The following is a 17,725-nucleotide window of genomic DNA, read 5'->3' as shown; positions in this document are numbered from 1 at the left end:
AGCATTAATATGATAAAATTGGTTTAATCAAATTATTGAAAATTCTATTTCAGTTTAATGTAATGTTGTACTGTAATGGACAATGCCACTTTTTAAAATGAATTTACATTTTAAATTGTCTATTAATTGTATTAATATTTACATATTTTTTATTTCAAAATGCAATCAAAATTTTTTGGTTCATATTATTTGATCTACGGACGTAAAGTGTTAGTTTAATTTGTAATCTGGGTTGCCCCTCAGATTTTGCAATACCTTCCTTATCCACTGAGCGAATGGTTAGCGCCGTAAACACGTAAAAAAAAACAACGAAGAAAAAGGAGTTCAAAGGTTGACAGGAAAAGCCTCATTAGTTGAGAAACACGCTGAACACGTATTTTATTTTATTTTTTTACGGAGATTCCGCACTTTCTTTGGTTTAGCCTTCACAAGACGTAAGTTTGAATCTGAAAACGCGACTGTTGTATGTGACAATGACATAAATCAAGTAATCGTACGTCGATGTCCCCCCCCCCTCCATGTTGTTGACGTACGAGTGGGACTCGCTAGCTAGTAACCTAAAAAGCGAGTGAAACGTGTAGCATACATTTAAATGGAACGCAAAACCAAATGTAAAAGCACTCTTTGAACAATTCAAGTGTTTAATCGGCCATTCTTGTTGTTGACGTTGGGCAGCTACAGTTGTTATCCAGATTGAATCTATTGGGTAATTGTTTACGTAAGTTATTATTGTGACGATTGACGAACAGAATCTGTTGTTGAAATGGCTTATAGTGTTTCATTGTGTGACAATAGTTACGTCACTACAGTGATATGGTAAGTGACTTTAGTATGTTTGAGCTCGAGGTTTGTACGAGTTCTTTAAATTGTAAAAAAAAAATAATAATAAAAATCCCCATTTGATTTGGTTTTTGAAAGTGTTTTAATCTGTTTGAATAATTGCGAATGTATTTTTTTTTACTTGTTAGATCTAGAAATAATTCATGTGTGTATAGACATATTGAGTCAGATGCCAGTTCATAGATAAGTTTCCAATTACCCGTCATTCCTTGCGATGGCTGCCATCTTGTGTGTTATAGAGGTCAGAGAACACAGGTGATAGATGAAGCGTGAAGTTTTCTTCCATCGTTAATTCATCCGGTTGGTCTAAGAGATATGACATCGTAGAAAAAGGGAATCCTTTGACTATGGTGACGTCATCTGAAACCTATCCATTCCTAACTCCCATGTCACTCACCAAAAGTCACACCCATTCAGAGTTTCATATACAACTGTGTCGAACCTAATGTTGGCAAACACAAATGGATAAAGATAATACATGCATGCCTGCACCTCACATGCATCTTTTCTATTGATATTGTGCATAAAGCTTTAAAATATTCATAAATAGCTGCTACGTAGCTTGAGTTTTGTCTTTTGGGGGTTTTGTAACTTAGCTCCCGTGTTAAACGAGAGACGACTGTATCCCAAACTATTTGTGAGTAGGGTATGTTTTACTAATGTTGTGTTACAGGCTGCCATGTCATCCTACACGTGCATCAGCTGCCGCGTGGCATTCTCTGATGGAGAGGTGCAACGTGCCCACTACAAGAGTGACTGGCACCGCTACAACCTGAAGCGCAAGGTTGCCGACATGCCACCCGTCAGCGCCGCCAACTTCCAGGAGCGTGTCCTGTTGCAGCGAAGCGCCGCCGAATGCCACCCAAGCAATGTTGGCGAAGTCTGCGCCGTCTGCAACAAAAAGTTCTGTAGTGCCAACGCCTTCCGCAACCACCTACAATCACAGCGACACCAGCAGGCCGAGCGCCGCGCCCTGCAGGCTGCTCGGCAACAGGTGGACAAGCTTAACCAGAAGAACCTGGAGAAAGGGCTGGGCAGCGAAGACAAGGAGGACAGAGACGCCAGGAACAAGGCTCTGCAGCAGGCCTTCAAGGAGCAGTGCAGGACAAGCCAGAAGGAGGCGCCGGTGAGGAGCAAGGAGAAAAAGGCGGAAAAACCTCCACGACTGGTGTGGCTGGAGGAGCAGGCCAAGCGGAGAGAGCGGGACGAAGGGGCTGCCGCTGAGGATGGTAAATTATTTAAATTTGTTTACATTTTTTTTTCACATCGAGACAAACAGCCGCACTCACAATCACACCTAGGGACAATTTAGAGTGTCCAATTAATATTGCATGTTTTTGGGATGTGGGAGAAAACCGGAGTATCCAGAGGAAACCCACGCAAGCACGGGGAGAACATGCAAACTCCACACAGGTGGGTCCGGGATTGAACCCGGGACCTCAGAATTGTGAGGCCAACGCTTCACCAGCTGTTCCACCGTGCCGCCCTGTTTAAAATAACAAATTGTAAAAGAAAAACAAAAAAAATAAACATTTCACTCAACAAAAGATTAAATTAGTTGGAAAATGAGGATTTACAGAACTTCTGTGTGTTGTGTTGTTATTCTTACAGAGTGGGAGGACATGGACGAAGATGAGGATGATGAGGAGGACATGGAGGAGGATGATGAGGATGAGCCCACAGAGGAAAAGGATGGAGACCCAGCCGCTTCGTCCAACCCGGATCAGCCCGCCATCACCCCCCTACCTGGTTCAATTCCCGTCACCGACTGTCTGTTCTGCTCGCATCATTCCAAGTCGCTGCTGCGGAATGTCGCCCACATGACACACGTTCACAGCTTCTTCATCCCGGATCTTCAATACCTGGTGGACCTCAGGGGTCTGGTCCGCTACCTCGGTAAGTCTCAACGCAAACCAATGTAGGAATTTAGCCAAATGACCACAAATTGAAAGAGATGGGTGGTTTTTGGCTTTGCCAGCAATTCTCAAAGTGTGTTATGCAGCCTCCCCCTGGTGGAACGTGAAAGAATCACTTCCCACGTGCAGTTTGGTTTGGTTCAAAATATATTTGCGTTTAATCTGTAAGACCTCGTTGGTTGTTGCTTCAATTCAATGGACATTGTACTGCTACTTCGGGTCTGCGTGCCACATTGTGACAATATCAGCCCCTTAGTACAGCACAATTTTTTTTCCCCGTTTGTCGTAAAAGATAAAAAATCTGCAACTGTGAACCTTGTGCTCTTTTGTGGCATACAGATGCGAGAAAGATTTGAAATAGGCTTTGTTCTTTCTCCCCAGGCGAGAAGGTGGGCGCGGGTAACGTGTGCCTGTGGTGCAACGAGAAGGGGCGCTCTTTTTACTCCACGGAAGCCGTGCAGAGTCACATGACGGACAAAAGTCACTGCAAGCTCTTCACAGACGGGGACGCCGCGCTTGAGTTCGCCGACTTCTACGACTTCAGGTAACTGCGATGACCTCTCGTGATGACGGGAAGTAACGACTTCTATTCAAAGTGGCTCATTGCCCTAAATCGGGGGTCCACAGCTTTTTTGAGAGTAACTACTTGGAGTCGTGAATCAGGGTTCCCACGCGTCCCTAAAAGTCCCTAAAAACCCCCAAATTTTCAAAGGTGCATTTAGGGGCTCCTAAAAGTCCTTAAAATCCATGAAAACCGGTCAATCCCCTAAAAAGGCCTTAAATTATAAAAAAATCAAAGGGAGGACCTCTACCGCCAAAATTCTCCCGAAAAAAAAAAAATTTATTTAAAAAAAATTGCGATCCGTCTGGCGTCTAAAACAGCCGGAAATTGTCAAGGGAAGTCACCGTGTTGACAACGAGTCGCCATCTTGTCGTTGATATTCCATTGTTCGTTTCCGTCAGTCGGTATTTCACTTCGTCTTCGTTACGTCTTTCATCGATCCAACTTGTATCATGGGGAAGTGCATTTTTCAAGATGCTTGGGTTGAAAGTAAGGAGTTTGGAAGCTGGGTTCGTCGAGATGCAAAAGATCGGCACATGTTTTACTGCCATCTGTGCAAGCAGAGCTACCAGCTAGGAAAGATGGGCGTCAAATCGCTGAAGTAGCACCGGAAAAAAAGGAGACGCGCTGATTTGGCGAAGACTCTCTCATCTTCCGTTAGTCTGAATCTGTTTCTAAAATATAAAGATAGTGAAACATCAACTTCAGGCAGTGGTACTAGCAGTGCATGCGCACCTACAGTTGTCCAGCCATCGACTTCACCCAGCGAGAAGTCAGGCTCTATGAACGTCGTTCAATACACGAAGGCGTACTCGTTAAAGGCGGAGATCGTGTGGCCTTTAAAAGTGATGTGCAGCCATTACAGTTACAAATCTTGTGAAAATAATTCGAAAGTGTTTGCAGTCATGTTCCCAGACAGTGACATTGCTAAAAACTACCACTGTGGGGAAAGGAAGACTTCGTACCTGCCCACTTTTCATCTCTACTGCCTCAAAGCCAAAAAAGCCAGAATAGAGACTGACATATCAACGCTTATTGAGAAGGCTGACAGGCTGTGTGAGCAGGCAGAAGAAAAGAGGAAGCTGAGGTTTATCACCGAGCCCAATGCACTCAGAGGCAGAGCAAAGGACAAGTTAGCCTCTTTGTCACCTCTGCAGCAGCAAATAGAGGAGGCACTGGGTAGGCTCAAGGAGCTCGAGTAGGGGTGCTGAGACAGACATCAGTAGAAGACATTTGTGTATATAGTTGCAATGGTAGTTAGAATATTTTTTTCTGTATACTGTTATGTGAAGACGTTGACAATGGTCATATCAATGAGAACTACCACAAGGGGCGACAGGTGATCACTGTCACAGGTACTGAGGTACTGGAACATTTGATGAACCAAGAACGGTTGATGGCACCATTGGGTGAGTCTTTTTTCCTTACTCTTGATTTCCCACGATGGCCCTAAATTTTTCGTGTCGGCCCTAAATTTTTTCCGTTTCAGCCCTAAATTTTTCGTGTCAGCTCCTAAGAATGGCCCTAAAAAGCCCTTAAATTTTTTGGGTCCGACTGAGTATGAACCCTGTGAATGAATACCATAATTTCCGGCTTACAGAGCACACCGGATTATAAACCTCACCAAGTACATTTGTAAAGGAAATAGCATTTGGTACATATGTAAGCCGCACCTGTGTAAAAGCCACCAGTGCCCACATTGAAAACCACATTGAAACACGAGATATTTACAAAGAAAGACGGTACAAAGTGTTTTCAAAGCCTCAATACCTTATCTTAGTTTAACATAGCAACAACACGGTAACACGAACAGGGTTGGTTAAAAAAAAAAAAAAACATACTGGTAAAAAAAAAAAAAAAAACAGCCGCGGCAGCTACAGGGTAGCGCAGCACTAATAGAGCCGGTAAAAACAAAAACAAAACATACCTAAATCACTGAGATGTTGCAGTAACACAGCAGAAGCACGCTAGCGTGGCGCTAACAGGGCTGGTTTAAAAAAAAAAAAAAAAAAAACATACTGGTAAAAGTCACTTCCTCGGCACATATATTCCACTGGTTTCACTCTTACTTTTTCTGCTCGAGTGCCCCCTTGCGGTCGTTAGAAAAAAAATGCACAAATTAGCCGCAGGGTTGAAAGCGTGTGGGGAAAAAAAAAAAGTTGCGGTTTATAGGCCGGAAATTAGTTAATGTTTCTAAATGCAGCTCATCACCTGCTCATACCCTAATCGTTATTTAAAGGATTTTAGTGTACTTTTTAGTCAACCACGTGCAAAGTAGCTTGGGAAGTTATATCCACCTCAATTGTTTTCCGGAAGTGATCAGTATTATTATTATTTTTTTTCATTTGCTGCAATCAATCGGTTCTTTCCTGAATCCCGTATTACTACATACACATTTTTATATCGTGGACTATGTAGCTAACTAAAAAGTGCACTAATAACCCACGCATTGTTCATGAGGGAGTAGGGAATGAGTAAATGATTCAGAACACAGCGAATGGGGAAAAGAATTGCTTCAAATCAGTTCAATTGTATTACATTGTCTTTGGCTACTATATACATTATATACAGTATACTGCTATTCACTAGGCTGAGAGATGGAGTTCAACTGTGAATAGCAAAAAAAATGCAAATAATTCACGCTTTTTAAAATTTATGTGAAAATGTTGTGGAAAAAAATATCTGCTAATAATTGGTGTTGTCTTATAATTACCATGAAAAACAATTTTGAATATATTGGGTGGGTGGGTGCAGTGTAAAAAAAAAAACCCAAAACTAAACAGTGAATAAAAGGATGACCCCTTAAAAACATTTTTTATTTGACTGCACTAAAAAATTGCCTTTGTGGTATTTGGGAGTCTGGAATAAATTAACAATGCAGATTTGTATGTTGTTTGGTGAACAGGAGCAGCTACCCAGACAGAGGGGATGATGACATGGACGACGAAGAGCTTCCTGACGACAAGAACTTTGAATATGACGATGAGACAATGGAGCTCACGCTTCCGTCAGGTGAGTGTCATGGAGGATGAGTGACCAGGATTTAGGTGCAAAATTTCATCTAGGTGGTACACATGAAGTACACGAGCCACAACGAACAATTCTGAACAATGAAGTAATAAAATCGATTTGTCGCATGGCCCTACTTGACAAAAATCCCTGGGTGATTTCATTTGTGTTCAGGCGCCAGGATCGGCCATCGCTCCCTCATGAGGTACTACAAGCAGCGCTTCGGAAACGAGAGGACCCTGACCCTGAGCCACAACAGGAACGCGGTGGGACGTGTGTTGCGGCAATACAAAGCGCTCGGATGGGCCGGAGATGCAGGTATGTAACAATCTCACAAAATACTCAACCTTCATTTATCACTGGAGTTCAAAGCTAAGTCTATATCCATGCTGAATTCTTGAATTGTCAAATTCACAAATGAATATTATTTCTGTTCACGTGGGCTGTTTTTTTTTTTTTTTTTTTACACATTTGAAACCAATTTCAAGTGTTGAAAATAAGTGGAAAAAAGAAAATCTTTTGAACAATAGAAATGTCTGAGAAGTGCTGCAAAACTGCCTCTTCCCTCACTCTGGGAGCTGCGGCATCTCAAGATTATAAGTTTGGATTGTTTTTACACAATACTGAGTGAAAATATTTAGGTTAGATACGTTTGTGATTTGCTTCGCTAAAAGTTAAAGGGTGCATTTTTGAGGTGCAGACAGAACTTGCAAACTACAGAGGTAATTTTGCGTGCAGAATTATTCCCATTTATTCCAATGTTTAGGCATGCCGTAGTTTTATTTATTGCTTCGCTCATAAGTTAGGATCGTTTGAAAAAGTGTTTGAGGAGATGATGGAACTATAGTACTTTCGGCTTTTGACAGACTATTCTCAAATTTGCTGAAATTAAGTCAATCAACCAACCAGTGAGGTGACCGTGGAAAAAAAGCGACCAATCTTTGCCCTGTTGTCTGGTAGGCCTCGGTAGCGTGCGCTGCGTCCGTGACATGCAGTACGTGCAGATGATGAAGTCCAAGTGGATGCTGAAGATGGGAATGAGTCACAACGCCACTAAGCAGAAACACTTCCGCCCGCAAGTCATCTTCTGAGGGTGGCCAAAAACACTTGAATTTGAAACTGTTTGGAGCCACAGAAGCAATCGGGTGGACAAATTGACAGCTGTCATGGTATTCAATGACCGAAATGTTACAGTGCTATCTCGAGATGCGAATGACCCAACTGAGTCATATATTATTGCAATTTACTGAGAAGCTATGATGTCTCCATATCAATGTTTTGCTAGCCAATGGGAAGACACCAGAAGTACCAACACCATGTCCATTGAATAGAAGCAAAAAGTGACAAAAATGGTTTAATTCTTCACATTCATTTAAATCGTCATTTCTGTATGTTTTTGTAAAGTACAATATTTTTGAGTGCTTTTTTTGCCCTTCATTCATTGTTTTTTTTTTTTTTTTTTTTTTGCCAGAGGCCATTGATTTCAATGGGGAAGTTTTTGAGTGAAGTGTGGTCACGAAATGAATTGAACTAGTCTCTCAAAGGCATCACTATTTTTTCCCCATTATGGAACAAAAAGATTTTTACTGCAATGAAACATTACATGGGGGTCTTCTGTTTGTGACTTTTCCAACTATGAAAGTTTGAATTCAGTGAAATTTCAGGGTCAGCTAAAAGATAATGTCGCCACAGTACTTTAAAAAGTAAGTACGTTTCTTTCGGCTTGTCCCTTTCGGGGTCGCCACAGCGTGTCATCTCAGATGAACGCACATAAATGTTTGGCACTATTTTTACGCCGGATGCCCTTCCTGACCCTTCTCATCAAGCCGAAAGAAACTTACTATTGTCTAATCAAACTATGTAATTTACCTCACATTTGATTGTCATTTTCATGGCTAGTTTGGTCCTTCAACTGGACACCTGTGGACTTGACATACAAGTGAAGATATATCAGCTACACCCTAGAATAATATTGATGCAGTAATGTTTGGCTGAATGTTCTAATAAAAACTTGAAATGCAACAAATTGGGATTTTTTTTTTTATTATGAGGGGGTGGGGGGTTGCGAACCTCTGCCTTTGGGGAAGGGTGAATTTGTGAGAAAATGGGGTTGCACCCTGGACTAATCAGCAGGAAACAATTTTGTCATTCCATTATCCTATTTTTAGAATTTAAAACCCCACGAAATATATCAGTATATAAAATAGAGACGTAATAAGTACCTAGCGCGTAAATAAAATATATCTTTAAAAAAACAAAAACTGAAACTTCGGAAACTGTTGAACTTTGAAAGAGGGGTTCCGGTTTGCGTCTCTTCCAATGACGTAGAGTAAACGTCGTCATAGAAGGACAATCGAGAGTAACAGTTTTCCTTTCCGTAGCTATGAAAGTCCGAGAAAACAATTCACAGTCGAAAATAAGCAAACCGACAGAATTTTTATTTTCTTGACGGGGAAACGGGATTTTAAAGCCCAAAGAATTTAAACGTGAGTTTTATTTTGTGTCCTAACACACTTTACCACACGACACATACAGTCGCTTTTGTTGAGTACGATATTAAATATAAATCTATAGACTTTCGTAAAGTTAAATACGTTTATGTTACTATAAATACAGTAATTTAGTATACGTGTAATGTACGTAAACGTGACTTAATGTGGCAAATATGTGAGGCATGCAGCTAAATATAGCCGCGTCAAAAAAAGAGTCTGGAGACATTCTAGATTAAATAAATTTTTAATCTTTACAATTTTAAAAGGACGCTCGGTGCAAAAATTGAAAAAATGCCGTTAAGTACCTTTTTACTTTGTTTGTCCGCTTCCGGTGACGCGTTTGGTTCCAGCATCAGCAGCTCGCCGCAAAGCATTCTGGGAAACTCCCGATACGGTGAAAAAAAGAAGAAAAAAAAACGTTTTTCAAAGACAAACAGGAAGTGAAGTGAAAGTAAAACCGAGCTGCATCGTTTTGCTGACCTTAATATATATTTAATTTAATGGCAGGACGTTAGGGTGGTATAGTGGTCACCATGTTTGTCTACATTTGCCTGGAGCTTTACTGCCGATGAAAGATTTGTTTTTTGTTTGTGACGCACAGAGGGTCTCTTGTTTTAAGTTTTGGTCACATGATCACAGAGGTCACCCAAGAGAGAGAATGGCACCTTCTCAGAGAAGAAGAGCTTTGAGGATGATGACAAAGAGACATTACAGAAAAGCCTTGGACTTGTTAAAACTGAGCACCTGTTTTCCATCTACCCGCATGTTTTTGATTGCTTGCCATGGTCTGCGACAACTTTTACATTCAACATGAAGTCATCCACTTGACACCCATTTTCAGGAAATTAGCTCATTGAAGGAAAACTTCCATTTTTTTGTTGATTTAGTTTATATGGTAGAACCCAAATGACTTAAGCCAGTCATTGGAAACTTTGTTTACTTTTCTCATATGAAAAACCTCTTTGTCCTGTTTTTTTTTTTTGTCCATTTTGGTGACTGCAACAGGTCGGTCGTACAGCAGACGTCAGCGGCATGTGAACACTTCCTGATTGGACGCTCCCATCATCCTTTTATTGAGTCAACCTCATTCGTCCTGACTGAAGTCAGAAAAAGGAAGGAAGACTAAGAAGAGTGAAATGTCGCTGTTCTTCTCCAGCATGGTGACCAGTACGTCAATCTTTTTGTTGTCCTCCTGTTTCTCCTCATCCTCACTAGTTGAAGGTAACGCTGGTTTGCTGTGCAGGTTCACCAATCAAACGACGCTTGAGGTCCAGCTCTGCTCACCAGAGGTAACATCACAAGTTGACTTTCATGCATTTTTCACATGATCAATGTGCATTTCCTGTTCCGATAGAGTGTGAGTCGTGTCCTTCCTATTTTACTACCAAATGACATTTTTCCAGTTTTGCTTTTATCTCACTCTGTGGTCAGGAACCTAGAACTCGCGAGCCACATGTGTTTTTTTTAGGACTCCATATTGCTCACAAATTAAGCGAAGCTGGTGATTGGTAATTGAATACTATTATAAAGTAAAACATTTAGACACAGGAAGTTCCCTTTGTGGAGAGAGAGCAGATTCAAGTCTTTCTTTGAGTTCACTAAAGAAAAACAAATACCGATGGATAAACTGATTTTGGTGGGGAAATATAGATTTGAAGCTCTTCTTCATGAACATGAAATGAGACCCATCCTAAATTGTCATTGGAACACACTTCTTGTCACATACCACATACTGCAGCGTGTAGTATTTTACTACCACATGATTCGTCCACTTCCTGTTTTGTGATCACATGACCATTCACAAGATCCTGGTGTCCCACTCAGCTTGGACGTGTCCCTGTTGTCTCCCGACTCCTCCTACGTGTGCTACTCATCGCCCGTGGGGTCCCCGTTGGCGGGCGACGTCCATTCCATCTGCTGCCGCCGCTCACCCCGCCTCCTCACCAATGGTTACTACGCTGTGACCGATGACAGCTTCCTGTGGGATGAGGACGGCAACGTGTCTCTGGCGCCGTGCGCTGCCAGAGTGTCCTACAAGGAGAACATTTTCAGGTTGGAATGCTTCATTGAGATTGCAGCATGGCACGAATGTCATGTAATGTTGTCGGGTGGGTGGTTGGATGCATGGGTGAGTAGGTCAATCAGTCGCTGAGGGGTCGGATTGGTTGGTCAGAGTCCTTGGGTAGGGTGTCTGCTTAGTCGGTGCATCAGTTGATTTGTCAGTTGGGGGCGGTCTCCAATTGGTTTGCCGATAGAGCCCGTGCACGTGACGTCACCGTTTTCATGGGGCCATATTGCCGGTCAAAAAGAGCTGCTCGACAGTGTGAGGGACATTGAACCGGAGCAGAATATACACAATCCCCGAGACATGTTGTGCTGTTGGTTGTTACAACAGACGAGACAGATATTTAAACAGATCATTCTATGGAATACCAGACCAGACCAGAAATGGTCAGCAATTAAATGTGACGGATGGTGCACAGCCAAATACACACGCGATCACTTCACTTCAGGTAAGAATTATTCTTCTCAATGTCAAAATCCCAAGAAGTATTTATAATGCCATGTTGTCTTATTTGAGAACAATGTGTATGTGTGAAAAAAAAAAAAAACGACAGGGAGTCATCTCCAACATACACGAAAGCGTGTTGCGGCCACACGCTAAACCTCTCCCCAACATACGTTTTTTTTTTTAATATGCATTGTTCTCAAATGAGTCCAATGCGTATTTAAAAAAGAAAAATAAACCGTCGATCACACAGAGGTTTACGTAGGTTAACGTGTGGCTGCAACATGCTTCATGTACAGAGGAGCCGACTCAGTCTTATTTTTTTTAACGCATTGTTCTCAAATGAGCCAACTTGTTATTATAAGTACTAATTGGGAAACGCTACGCTAATTGGGAAACTCGCTCGTTTTCTTTTTTGTTTTCCCCCAATCATAGTTAATGAATGCGAGTTTGTGTAAAACCAGGTACAATATTGGTATTTGTATTGAATACTAGCTGAAAAGATCGATGGATTCCAGCAAAGGTTAACGTGTCGCCGAACACACCTCCACGTTCATGAACCGTCAAAACCGTCACTGTGGGATTTATTCCTGATTAGAACAGATCCTGCAACAAAGTATTCGGATGCATTCAGACTTTTATACGCTTTCAAAAATTTCTGTGTAAATCTCGACAATTTACTCACCAGATCCATGTGTGGATCCAGTTGTCCAAGACAAATGGAAGCGAATTGACAGTACAATTTCTTATCGGCGAAAACATCGATTTTGGCATTATATACGGGTCCTCTTTGCCGAGTTTATCTAATTATTCCACGTACTGTCATTAATTTTCAGCTTTAAAATGTCTGACAGTCTCGCAGACTCTGGGGGTCGTGCTACAAGGCATATTTCCGTGTCGTCTCCAACTGACTTAGCATTGAGCAATGCTTAGCTTGACCGGCAATATGGTGATGTAAACAAAAGTCAGGAGATTTTATGATGTAGGTGCACAAGCTCTACAGGCAGGTCAGTTGCTTGGTGAGTTAGTCGCTCGGTGGATTGATTGTTTGGTGGCTTCACCAATGGGTGTCTGGCTCATTCGGTTGATTTTTGAGTGAGAGGCTGGATCAGTTGGTTGGACAGGCAGTAGCTGGGGGGGTCCCCGATCAGTGTGTCAGCAGAACCTTTGTTGAGAGGCATGGTCCAATGAGCCTGTCATGGGATTGCTCAATTGGTTTGTTAATTGGTATTTTGGTCTTTAGTGAGTTGATGTGGTGGGTAAGTAGCTAATCTGGTTTTGTCTGTGGGTGGGTTCTTTGGTCAGTTGATTAGTCAGTCAATCTAGGTGGGTAGGTGATTTGGTTCATTGATGTGTGGTGAGTTGTTTGCTGGGTCGGTTGGTGAGCGAGTGGATCGTTCAGTGGGTTCGGGTTGAGTCTGTCGATGGTGGGTGAATTTTTGTTTGATCAGTCTGCGTTTGAGTTGGTTGATTGGTTGGTGGGTTGTTTGATCAGACTGACCAGCTGGGTAGAGGGCTTGGGTAGTCAGAGAGTCTGTGGGTGGGTTCATTGCCCAGTCAGTCAGTGAACGGGTTTCTCAGTTGCTAGGTGCCTCATTTGATTGGTCTGTCATTTGGTTAGGTCGTTCGATTCGGAAATGGAGTATGTAGATTAGATGTGCTGGGCGCAGGGCCTGGTAAATCAATCCAATTCGGTGGCTGGCTCATTTCATAGGTCGATGAGTTGTTAGTTGAATGGTGGGTTGTCTGATGAGTGGTTTGGTGGAGGGCCTGTTCATTTGGTGGGTGGGTTTTTATGAGTGGTTACTGGGGTCAGTCTATTGGGTCTGTGGCTGGGCTGTTCGATTGGTTTGTGTACTTACTGATCGTCGGGGTAATTAAAGTGCATCCTTGTGTTGCGTCGTCTTTAGAGTGTTCAGGAGGCGCAGACGTAAAGCTGGCAGGTCACTGGCTCACTTGCTGAGCGACGTCACTGAGAGTTGCCAGACCTGGCTGGACAGCAGGGTCTTTGGTGACGTCTTCCGGACATCCCAGGACCCGGACCAGGAGAGCAAGGATCCGCACTCGAACCAGAACTGGGCCCAGGAAGAAGGATTCACTTCGCTGGAAGAACCTAGCTGGTCCAGCTGCAGTTTCTTCACTTACGGTGAACTCTGATTTATACTCAAATCCTCATAAGAGTGAGGTAGATGTACTGTATTTGCAATATATTATATGTATTTACACGATTTGATAATTTTCTTGTCAGATCCCTGTGAAGTGGTGCCCACTCCAGACAAAGAGACCCCATTCCTCAAGCAGATAATCCAGGAGGACATTTGTTCAGAAATCTGTCAATCGAGTGAGTGTTTTACCCAGTCGCTGGGGGGACTCTCGGAGGTCCCTCCTCCCTCCGTCTTCTACGCCAGCACCTGCCGTCAGCCCAACAAGCTTCAAAGTACAGGTGATTATTATTATTATAAACATTTTTTTTTGTCTTCATTTGATTTTAATTAGCTTATTTTATTATTACTGCTGTTTTTTAATTTTGAATATACTGTACAGTATTTTTTATTTTCACATTGTCCCGCTGAATTAAATTTTTAATTTCACCTTTACTACATTTGCTTTCAATTTACTATTACTTTTGTTTGATTACTAATAATTGTTTTCCTTATCTTAAATAAAAAATATGTTTGTATTTCATTTTTTTCATTTAAAATGTCAACATTTTACTTTTATTTTATATCAATTTCGCTGTCATTTTAATCCCAATCCAACCATTTGTACTTTTATTTTAATTTTCATTGTATTATTACTTTGAATTATTTTTAGTTTACTGTAATTTTATTGCAACTATTTTCATTATCATTACTTTTCCTTTTATTACTACTAATCACATGAATATTTTATTTTACCTTTAAAGAAATTATTTACTTTTAATTTTTACTTTATTCAGTTTAACTTCATTTTTATTCACAAATTTAACTTTATAGTGTTTCATGATGTGCTTCATTTACTCTTTTTATATTGTGCTATTGTGTTTGTGTGTTTTAGGCATAACGTCGCTGACTCTCTTTCTCTTGCTCTTTGCCGTCTTTATCTTCACAACGCTCTGCTCATGGTAAACTGATGTTTTTATTTGCGACTTCTGAACATATTACGCAACTCCAACACTCCTGCTGATATTGCGTACTGACGACATGGTTGCCTCTCTCAGTTGTTTCTTGCGGAGTGCGGCGGAAGTGGCGGCGATGGCGGCTTGCACGATTACAGCGACGTGCATGTGTGAGTGTTACGTGGGTACTTGCAATTCACTTCATGCATCATGTGTTATTTCGGTGCAAAAATGCAATATCGCTCACGCGTTCCAGGTGCTAGCAGGTCGACTGGGATGCGAGGGTGGAGGAGGCGAGCCATGACCGAGGTGAGGAGGCGCTAGTACTCATTCGTTTCGCCTCGAAAGTCAATTTTATGAACTGAGTTTTGTTTTAAGGGAAATCAAAGAAAAGAAAAAGAGTCTTAAAATTGTTATGGTAAGCCATCAATTATAAAAAAAAAAAAACCCAAAACACAAGAAAGTAAACTTTTTTTTTTTTTATTAATAAGGGTTAAAATGGCAAATATAAAAAATTCCAGGTAAAAAAAGTTAAGAAAACAAATAAAATCTGAAATCAAGACAACTAAAATCATTTTATTAACCCATTCAAAAATATGTTTTGAATAGTGAAAATAAAAAAGTGAGATGTAAAAATATGCTAAATCGAAAGTATTCTTTCAAAGTAAACTTTTGCTGAAAATGATTGTAAAAACAAATTACAAAATGTAAAGTTTTCAAAAACATGGAAGCAAATAAAAAATAAGAAAACAGTCAACTGAAGGCAGAAATGTATAAAAATGGATGACGAGAAATAAACATCAATAGAATAAAGTAAAACATAAGAAAACTCATGAACAACAATAAAAATAATAATAAAATCAATTAGAATTGGACAAGGTTGTATAGAGCTCCGTCTCATTGGCCTGGAGACGACCGTAATTTCCGGCCTAAAGAGTGCACCAGATTATAAACCTCATCCAGTACATTTGTAAAGGATTTGGTACATACATAAACCACACCTGTGTAAAAGCCGTAAGTGGCCACATTGAAACACGAGATATTTATGAAGAAAGACAGTACACAGAAAGACTTTTATAAATTCTAATACCTTATCTTAACATAGCAACAACACCGTAGCATGAACAGGGTTGGTTTGAGAAAAAAACCCCAAAACATACCGGTTAAAAAAAACCTGCGGCAGCAACAGGGGAGCACAGCACTACCAGAGCCGGTTAAAAAAAAAAAACATACCTTAATCAATGAGACGCGGCAGAAACACGCTAGCGCGGCGCTAATAGGGATGGTTTTAAAAAAAAAAAAAACATACCAGTAAAAATCACTGAGATATGGCAGGAACACACTAGCACAGCACTAACTGGGCCGGTTAAAAAACAAAACATACCGGCAAAAGTCACTTACTCGGCACATATATTCCACTGGTCTCACTCTTAGCTTTTCCGGTCGAGTGCGCCCTTGGGCCGTTCGAAAAAAATCCACATGTTATACCCCTCGTCGCATAAGCCGAAGGGTTGAAAGCGTGTGAAAAAAGTTGCGGCTTATAGGCCGAAAGTTACGGTAGTTGGTGACCTAATTAATGGCAACTTGAGTCTTTGCCGATTGCGTTAAACGTCTCGGTGATGTCTCCTGGGGACGAGGAGGGTTGCGATGAAATCAAATGTTTGATTTCAATAGACAACGCTACGTTTTTCCTCATTAGAGGACTATCCTTAGCACGTACACACAAATAAGATAAAATGTTTAAAGAAGAAATATACATGTCATCTTTTTCTTAATCTCCGGCTTTAACTGTTCGCTGTGGTGTTTGAATCATTATGTACTTATTTTCACTTGAATTTACTTAAGGACTTTAAACACTTTTTTTGTACAGGTAAATCTATTTCAACACAAATGAACGCAGTATTCCTAAATATCATTTTGAAAATGTTTAGACAAAATTTTAAATGTAATGTCTCCCCCATCAACTTTCAGGACATCACTTCACGCTACGAGTGACCTCCCACACTGGAACTGCACCAACACACACGTTTTTATTATTGTATTATTATTTACAGGACTTTTTGTGATCATATAGAATTATTTTTACTTTCTTCACGGCTTGACGAGCCTCTAAACATGTCTACTATAATGCTTAATAACATTTTTTATAACATGCCAAGTGACAAGACAATCCAGAAAAAAAAACTCGTTTCTTCCATTCATTGTCCTTAGTTGTCATAGCAACTTAGGATGCTGAAAATTGTCATCGCCAAGGTGACTAAAAGTGTACTTTCAAATGAAATTCAGTGAGGCTCGTTGACTGTTGACCATTGTACGCATGCACACACTAAAAACTGTGTGAGGATTTTGGGCGTGTCAGTATTTTTGGTTACAGAAAAATTTTAGATTTTGAGTTTTTGAGGTTTCTATGAGCATGATCCCCCTGACCCCCTTTCTATTTTTGGCCTATCTGGCACACCATGACCTCACATACATGTAGTTGATTTTAAAAGCACTAAATGTACTTATTAACCTTTTTAATGTGTATAACTTATCTTCACATTTGATTGGTCAGGAATTGATCAATGTTAAAGCCTATTTGCATATTTTCAAATTTTGTTTTTATTTTGCTAAAACCTTTTACATTTCAGCATGGAGGAAATGTCACTAAATGTATCAAGATGTTACTTGCTAGTCAAGATGTAATTATATCAATCACAATAAGTACTAACAAACATCTGACACATTTATCGCACTTTATATTTACTACTTTCAGATGTACAATAAAAGTTGTCTGAAAAATATTATTTGACATTTTTTTTGTCTATTCCACAAAAATAGATACTTTTACATCTGCAAAAGTATGTGAACACACCAGCTATATTGTTCAAATCCATCTGGTAAAACACAGGGTAAACATTTGGGTGCTTATTAAATCATTTAATCCAACCAATGAAATAAGAGTGGGAAAGCGCTTGGCCTGCACTACTTTAAAGAAATGAAAGCCCAATCAAATCAACAAAGCCAAGCAAAGGATATTGAGATCATCCGCCTGGGATACTCCATCAATCGATCCATTTTCTTTGCAACTTATCCTCACAAGTGTCACGGGGCATGCTGGTGCTTATCCCAGCTGTCAACGGGCGGGAGGCAGGGTACACCCTGAACTGGTTGCCAGCCAATCGCAGGGCACATTGAGACAAACAGCCGCACTCACAATCACACCTCAGCGCAATTTAGTGTCCAATTAATGTTGCATGTTTTTGGGATGTGGGAGGAAACCGGAGTGCCCGGAGGAAATCCACGCAGGTACGGGGAGAA

The 17,725-nt window shown here is 40.8% G+C and overlaps 2 protein-coding genes across 3 annotated transcripts; both read left to right on the top strand.

Moving 5' to 3' along the window:
* Window positions 1–303: 303 nt before the first annotated feature.
* Window positions 304–8,336, top strand: znf622 (zinc finger protein 622). Its single transcript, XM_061839876.1, has 7 exons — window positions 304–434; window positions 1,514–2,069; window positions 2,452–2,736; window positions 3,138–3,300; window positions 6,224–6,330; window positions 6,502–6,645; window positions 7,288–8,336. Exons 2-7 carry the CDS (start codon window positions 1,520–1,522, stop codon window positions 7,416–7,418), a joined length of 1,380 nt encoding a protein of 459 aa, XP_061695860.1. The 5' UTR covers window positions 304–434; window positions 1,514–1,519; the 3' UTR covers window positions 7,419–8,336.
* A 307-nt stretch (window positions 8,337–8,643) lies between these two features.
* tmem71 (transmembrane protein 71) lies at window positions 8,644–17,208 on the top strand. 2 transcript variants are annotated; one of them, XM_061840013.1, is made up of 10 exons: window positions 8,644–8,813; window positions 9,825–9,986; window positions 10,063–10,108; window positions 10,644–10,871; window positions 13,239–13,474; window positions 13,577–13,771; window positions 14,365–14,431; window positions 14,528–14,595; window positions 14,682–14,734; window positions 16,397–17,208. In XM_061840013.1, the coding sequence occupies exons 2-10, from the start codon at window positions 9,956–9,958 to the stop codon at window positions 16,418–16,420; spliced, it is 948 nt and encodes a 315-aa protein (XP_061695997.1). In that variant the 5' UTR covers window positions 8,644–8,813; window positions 9,825–9,955; the 3' UTR covers window positions 16,421–17,208. The 2 variants fall into 2 exon arrangements, with proteins under 2 accessions (XP_061695997.1, XP_061695998.1); XM_061840014.1 differs by lacking the exon at window positions 8,644–8,813 and having other exon boundaries at window positions 9,239–9,986.
* The last annotated feature ends 517 nt before the right edge of the window (window positions 17,209–17,725 follow it).

Source organism: Syngnathoides biaculeatus, chromosome 13 (assembly GCF_019802595.1).
Source record: "Syngnathoides biaculeatus isolate LvHL_M chromosome 13, ASM1980259v1, whole genome shotgun sequence".
Classification (NCBI taxonomy): Eukaryota; Metazoa; Chordata; class Actinopteri; order Syngnathiformes; family Syngnathidae; genus Syngnathoides; species Syngnathoides biaculeatus.
Note: the sequence above shows the minus strand (reverse complement) of the source record. Positions and strands in the feature narration are given on the sequence as shown.

What these genes read in the sequence shown, in the direction of transcription:
- tmem71 (XM_061840013.1), top strand. Translation starts at nt 9,956, where the DNA reads ATGTCGCTGTTCTTCTCCAGCATGGTGACCA. An exon ending in CTGCAGTTTCTTCACTTACG is followed by an intron (nt 13,475 to 13,576) that starts GTGAACTCTGAT and finishes TTTTCTTGTCAG; the next exon opens with ATCCCTGTGAAGTGGTGCCC. An exon ending in TTCACAACGCTCTGCTCATG is followed by an intron (nt 14,432 to 14,527) that starts GTAAACTGATGT and finishes TGCCTCTCTCAG; the next exon opens with TTGTTTCTTGCGGAGTGCGG.
- znf622 (XM_061839876.1), top strand. Translation starts at nt 1,520, where the DNA reads ATGTCATCCTACACGTGCATCAGCTGCCGCGTGGCATTCTCTGATGGA. An exon ending in GCCGACTTCTACGACTTCAG is followed by an intron (nt 3,301 to 6,223) that starts GTAACTGCGATG and finishes TTTGGTGAACAG; the next exon opens with GAGCAGCTACCCAGACAGAG. An exon ending in CGGATGGGCCGGAGATGCAG is followed by an intron (nt 6,646 to 7,287) that starts GTATGTAACAAT and finishes GTTGTCTGGTAG; the next exon opens with GCCTCGGTAGCGTGCGCTGC.